Source organism: Penaeus vannamei, chromosome 4, assembly GCF_042767895.1.
Source record: "Penaeus vannamei isolate JL-2024 chromosome 4, ASM4276789v1, whole genome shotgun sequence".
Taxonomy (NCBI): Eukaryota; Metazoa; Arthropoda; class Malacostraca; order Decapoda; family Penaeidae; genus Penaeus; species Penaeus vannamei.
Genome location: NC_091552.1, coordinates 2,594,809 through 2,600,884, shown reverse-complemented (window position 1 = coordinate 2,600,884; position 6,076 = coordinate 2,594,809). Strand labels below are relative to the sequence as shown.

General features: G+C 55.7%; 1 protein-coding gene across 1 annotated transcript in view; it reads right to left on the bottom strand.

Moving 5' to 3' along the window:
- Positions 1-5,853, bottom strand: part of LOC113829471 (uncharacterized) — a 7,226-nt gene extending 1,373 nt beyond the window's left edge. Inside the window, exon 1 of the mRNA XM_070120415.1 lies at positions 1-5,853. This exon is cut by the window's left edge and continues 1,373 nt beyond it. Coding sequence (XP_069976516.1) covers positions 2,798-5,794 — 2,997 coding nt within the window. The 5' untranslated portion in view covers positions 5,795-5,853 and the 3' untranslated portion in view covers positions 1-2,797.
- Between the last annotated feature and the right edge of the window lie 223 nt (positions 5,854-6,076).

The following is a 6,076-nucleotide window of genomic DNA, read 5'->3' as shown; positions in this document are numbered from 1 at the left end:
GGCCTATGTTGTGATGACGATGATGTGACCGTGATGGTGACTGCTGTTTGATGACGATGGTGACACACGGGTGCCTCGCCAGCGCTATGCCACGTGACCGGATGGAGGGCGCCTGCAGTGCCACGCCGATCACCATGATGGTGGCTGAGGCGGCAGTTGCGAGGGCGGCGACGATGACTGCGCCGCCGGTCGTGTGACTTCGACTGCCGCATGACGAGAAGCTTCCAGAAACTGAGAGCCGCTTCCCGCGTCCCGTTGAGGGGGAAGCGGCTTCACCTGGCACTGACCCCCTCGGAATGAAGTTCACTGCCGCACTACCTGGCGCGGTAATTCGGCAGTGAGGGCCCTTGGCCTGCCCAGGCGAGGGGCGGGGCGGGCGGCAGGAGGGAGGGAGGGGGGAGGGAGACCCCTGGGGGAGAAGAAGGGGCAATATTTTTACGGAAACTTTAGAGCACAGAATCGGAGGAAAATAAGATGATACATGTCAGATAGAGAAGAAAATGGAAGACGGTTGGATAGAAGTGACCCCCGTGATAATGCGTCACGATAACTGCGACTGCAACAGCACCTGTGAACAGTGCATCTGTGCAACTGTAAGGCGTCTAATCTTATGATACACACTATAATACACACTACAGTGCACGCGGACATTGTCCCGTTAAAAGTAAAAGAATCGCGGGAGAGTTGAACGAAGCACGTCAGCGCGCCTGGGAAACCGTCAGCATCAAGCTAAATGCTCAGAGCGTGAGCTTGGCCGCGAAAGGAGCTTGGAGTTGCTTTGTGTGCCGTCGATTCGTTGCCTTTGGGGTTAGGAGCGTTTGATCAGCAGGCAAAGAAATGCGGGCGCGAGACATTGGCGAGTGGGCCGCCGCTCGCGCTCGACCGAATCGAATCCGCGTCAACATTTCGCTCGAACGCCTCGTGGGGTTCGGGAAGCCGCCGATGCCGGGAATTGATAGCGTGGGTTCAGAGCCTCTTATAAGCTATTTCCGACGAAACGCAAGATGGAAATTAAAAGATGAGAGACTGCGGGGAGCGCGAGCGGGGACTGGGAACCGTCGGTGGCCAAGCGGGCCGCGAGGACCATATGGCGTCGGCGTCGACATGGCTCCGCTCCGTTACATATCTTATTAACTCACGATTCTCATCAAGTCTTTAAAACTCACATGCGTAAGTGCAGTTTGAAGACCATGCAAAGCGCTTATGAGTGACGCCCACTTTTTTGTATTTAATTCAATTTTGGTTTGGTTTAGCCCAGCAGTTCAGTAATGGTATATTACTCAACATTAGTTTGATTTTCTTGCAAGCATTATCGCCAAAAAAAACGAAGAAATAGCGGGAAAAAAACAGAACACCACTTCTCATCCAACCTACAGCAGTGGAACCCTTGTAGAACCCGCACCAAAAGAAGCATATCCACGAGAACAGCTGAGAAATTCCACACCCGAGTGCGTACAACACGTATGGGAACCACCTCCGCCTGCTTCCATATGTCTACACAGGAAATGCTAAAATGAATGACATTCTGGCTACCGACGGCGCCTATAAACACCTAGCCAGTCTAGATGCCTTTTTTCTTCTTCTTAACTATCCTCCACAGAGTAAAAGTAAAGCATTCGATAGGGGGAAAAAAGTCGTACTGTCTCTCCCTTCGCGTGGAGGACGAGATCCAGTACTCGAAGTGCGAGTCATCTCTCGCATCAGCGCTCACTTCCGCATGCGGTTCCGCGCACCTGACTCATCGGTACTAGCACACCTGGACGGAGTTTTCAGCCTTGCTATTTCTATACTTCCGCTGGTATGTTTGGCAACAGTTGAGGCTATTTCAACCTGGCGTGGGCGTGAGACATTGGCTTGGGAGACACGGTGCCGTAGCGTCACTGCGGTTAGTCAATTGTCCAAACGGTATATATGGACTATATATAAAGACGAAATGAATATTCATGTAAAATGTAAACCACAATAGGGACTTCTATATCCTTACGAAGGTGATTATGAGAGTATGGGGAATGTAATTATAAACTGTATGGAATATGGCCTTGACACGTGAAACGCTTCGATTTGAGAATGTGTGCGTGAATGGCGTGGAAATAACAAATCATTCTCAGCCTGGGTTGTTTGATCAGCTGCCATGCCTTCCAGTCCTACTCGAAGTTTTGTGGTTATGTGATGAGCGTAAAAGGCATGATGAGGAATACGTGAATCTATGTGGTGATGTGATTTGGCGTTGTGTAGTATGAGCCACATCGAGAGTGACCTATTTTAGCATGAAGAAGAAACAACCTATATCTGCATGTTGTTTTTAGAAATTCATGTAATTTCACCCCTGTGTTATACTGATTATGCAACATGAAATAGATAAAACTGCATATACCATGCAGAACAGACGGATATCAAACATCATTATAATATACATGTATATATAAACTATCATTGAAATGTTTTCTTGAAAAAATCTTAAATCACTTTGAAATGAAGATTGACACAAGAATTATATTAGTTATGATGTAACAAAAGGAAAATCAGATTGCACATTCCTATCATTATATACAAAGACGATTGAAATATAGCTTCAATGCTGATGTCAGTCCACATAGATAAAAATATATATATATATATAAGTTAAGAGATTTTGCACTTTGAAGACTATCAACACAATACACTGTCGAGCTGACCCAAAGTTCAGGTTGCAGCTGGCTTGGTCGCCCCAGATGGTCGACCGTCTCTTGTCGTGAAGTCACGGGCGCCATCTGTCACGTACACGCAAATACACACACATTCACGCGCTGTTTGGCGCTCACGGCAGGTATCCGAGAGAGTTTTCAATGTTGTCGGAAAAGAGGAAGGAGTTGTTGGCCTGCATGGAGGAGTAGGCGTCGTCCTCGGACTCCGACGCCGACTGGTTCAGGTGGTCGATGAGGTCCGTGGTTTGGTTCAGCTTGAGCTCGGAGAAGAGGGCGGCGATCTCGGCCGTCTTCTTCATGGAGAGGATCGAGGCCGTGTCGCTGCCCTCGCGCTGCTGCCGCTGCGACGCCCCGCGGTACACCACCTTGCCGGAGGGATCCACGGCCGACACCAGCAGGATCTTCTGCTGCGAGCTCGCAGAGCCGCGCGAGCGCTGTGATCCGGCGGCGCTGCCGCTGCCCTGGGACGAGCCGCCGGAGCCGCGGGAGCCCCCGGAGCCCAGGGAGCCGGACGGGTGGCGGCGCAGGCGGGGCGTTATGAGCAGCGACTCCGTGCTCTGCGTCCTCTGCTGGAGCGGGAGGCGCCGGTCGCCGCTGTTCTGGCTGTGGTAGCCGGAGCCGCCCGACGACCGGTGCACGACCGACATTTCCGAGTCCGAAGACAGATTGGACGACAGGCTCTTCTTCCTCATGACCTCGGGGTGCATGGAGAAAACGGTCCCCGCAGAGCGGCTCTTGCTGTGCTCCGTCAGGTACGAGGACGAGCTTTTATGCCTGGCGGCGCTGCTGGAGGAGCCTCCCGTGTTGCGCTTCCACGACGTCGCGTGCGACTCCAGCTCGCTCAGGTTGGAGTGCGAGCCGAAGCCCTTCTTGTAGGAGGCGGCGGTGTGTCCCGTCGCGTCCGTGTTCGTGTCTGTTTCCGAGTCGAGGTTGATCTCGTACATCTTGAGGCCGTTCTTTTTGACGCGTTTCAAGGAGCAGTAACACTTTTCACTCTCAGCACAACTCTCCGTATCACAGTCACAAGGCGAGTCGTGGCCCTTGTGGACGTGGTCCCCTGCGGGCTTCGCGGACGGAGGGCGCCGCGGCAGGGAGCAGTAGCACTTGCTGGAGCACTCGCTGTCGTACCCGCACTCGCTGCACGACACGTAGCCCTCGTTCTGGCGCGACGGGTTGCGCTTTGGCATCGGGGTCTTAGGCGCCACCTTCCGGGCTCCTCCCTCCAGCAGGTGCGTGAGCTCGTTCTCCTTGTTCTCAGGGCGCTTCGCCGAGCCGTTGTCTCGCCCGCTCCTCTCGAAGGAGTAGCGGCTCTTATTGTTGACGAACTTCCGCAGCGGCGACTTGTCCTTCAGGTAAGAAGACTGAAGGCTGGAGGCGCGCGAGCCGAGGCGAGAGAAGGACCGCTTCGTGGCCTTCAGGACGGACGATATCGTGGAGCCGTCGCTGTCCGAGTCCATGAGGCTCATGAGGGACGCGCTTCGGCCTCTCTGCTTCTTCATGATGTTCTTGGACCGCTGGTAAATCTCGTCTTTGGACAGCGTTAAGGCAAGCTTGAGGAGGATCTCCCGATGGTCAGGGTCCATCTCGCTGAAGGACATGCCCTTCGGATTGATGACTTGCTTGAGCACTTCGTCGACGCTGTTCAGCCCTGTCTTCTGCTTGACGTCGTCCAGGAGGTCCTGGAAGTTATATTTGTTTGTGACGTTCATGAAGGACTTGGAGCGCGGCAAGGCGACCCTCGTGTACACATCGCCCGGGTCAATCAAGAACCCACCTGGCTGTCGGTCGCTGACGGAGCGCTTGAGGCGCCTGCTGGCGCGCGTTTCGTCGAGGACGATGTGCGTCTGCAGAATGTCCTCGCTGTTCGCCCGACGGAGGCCGCTGCCGAACCCTGGCGAGTCACTTCTGTGCGTGCGCTTCTTCCTGGGCGGTCGCACGGGCACCATCTCGCTGTCACTCATGACGTGCCTGTCATCGTCCCGAGGGTCGCTGGAGGCCTCGCTGGGCGCCTCGCTGCGCATGTTCTCCAGCAGCGCCTGGTACAGGTTCGCCGCGATCACGATGGCGTCCTCGGCGGACTCGCACACAAAGCCATGGCACTCGAGCACCTTCGGGACGCCGGCCTTCCTCATGACGCAGGCGAACATGGGCGGGTGCTGGTGTGCCACGGCCATGACGGACGGGTCGGACACATTGAGCGGGTGGTACAGATTGTATTTGTCTTGGGCCTCGGGGTCGCAGATGAGGGGCAGGAAAGCGTACGTGTAACCCACCTGGCCATGGTCGATCAGCTCCTTGCGTATGACGAGCTTGACCGCCGCCCACACGGCGATGGTCGGGAAGGGATTCGTGAACTCGAAGTAGTTGTCCGACGAGTCCGAATTTCCGTGAGTCACTTTCAGTCCACCTTCGGTTATCTGCAGAGTTCCGGGCACAGGAAGTTTTCCGCGAGCAATACTCTGTCTGTACTTATAATACAAATCCTTAAGCGGTATTTGGAGCACATCCAGGCTCGTGGCCTTTTCCGAAAGCTGGAGAGCTCCCAGGTAATCCACGCGGTACTTCATAGCAGAAAGCAGAGGCCGCGGTGCCGCCACGCCGCGTGATTCTACCGGACTAACGCCGCCGCTCCTCGCTCGGCCGTCGCGCTCGCCAGGGGGGAGGCTGGGGGGGGCCTGGGAGGGGACGGCGGGCGGGGGGAGCCTCGGCGGGGCGAGCTGGAACGCGAGCGGCGGCGGGGGAGGCGGGGGCTCGGGGGCGCGGGGGGCAGGGGGGGTGCGGGGGGCCATGGCACGGCCGCTCGTGCTCACGCTGCTTGGCTCGCTCGTGGCGTCGGCGAAGAGCCTCTCGATCTGCGCCTGCACGGTGGCACGCACGTCCATGAAGGCCCTCTGGCGCTGGTCCCGCCCGCCGAACATGCGCTCCAGCTCCTCCTGCACGGGGTTGGCGGGGCCGCTGACGGGCACGGCCTTGGGCGGGCGCCGCTTGTCACGGAACAGGGAGTCGATGCGCTGCTTGTAGGTCGAGGACACGGTGCCCGTGTCGGAGTAGATCGAGTCATCGATCTGCGAAAGGCGGAAGCTGTAGGTTTCCTCCTCGTACTTCACCATGGCGGCGGTCGGGCTTTCAGGCGGGGCGAGGATCGACCATTGGCTACGGCTTCGGCGACGTCGCGCACTCTGGAAATAGGAGAGGAAAGCATAAACAAAATGTTCATTCAATATGATCTTCGATATGCTGTTAATACTTAAAAATCACGCCAAGAGAAGAGCAGTCTGTATGAGCAGCGTTCAGGATCACTACCTGCGGTGCATTGAATTTCCCGAAAAAGATAGTAGACTATGTTCTGTTCCTGTGCGTTTATTGTAGGACACACACACACACACACACAC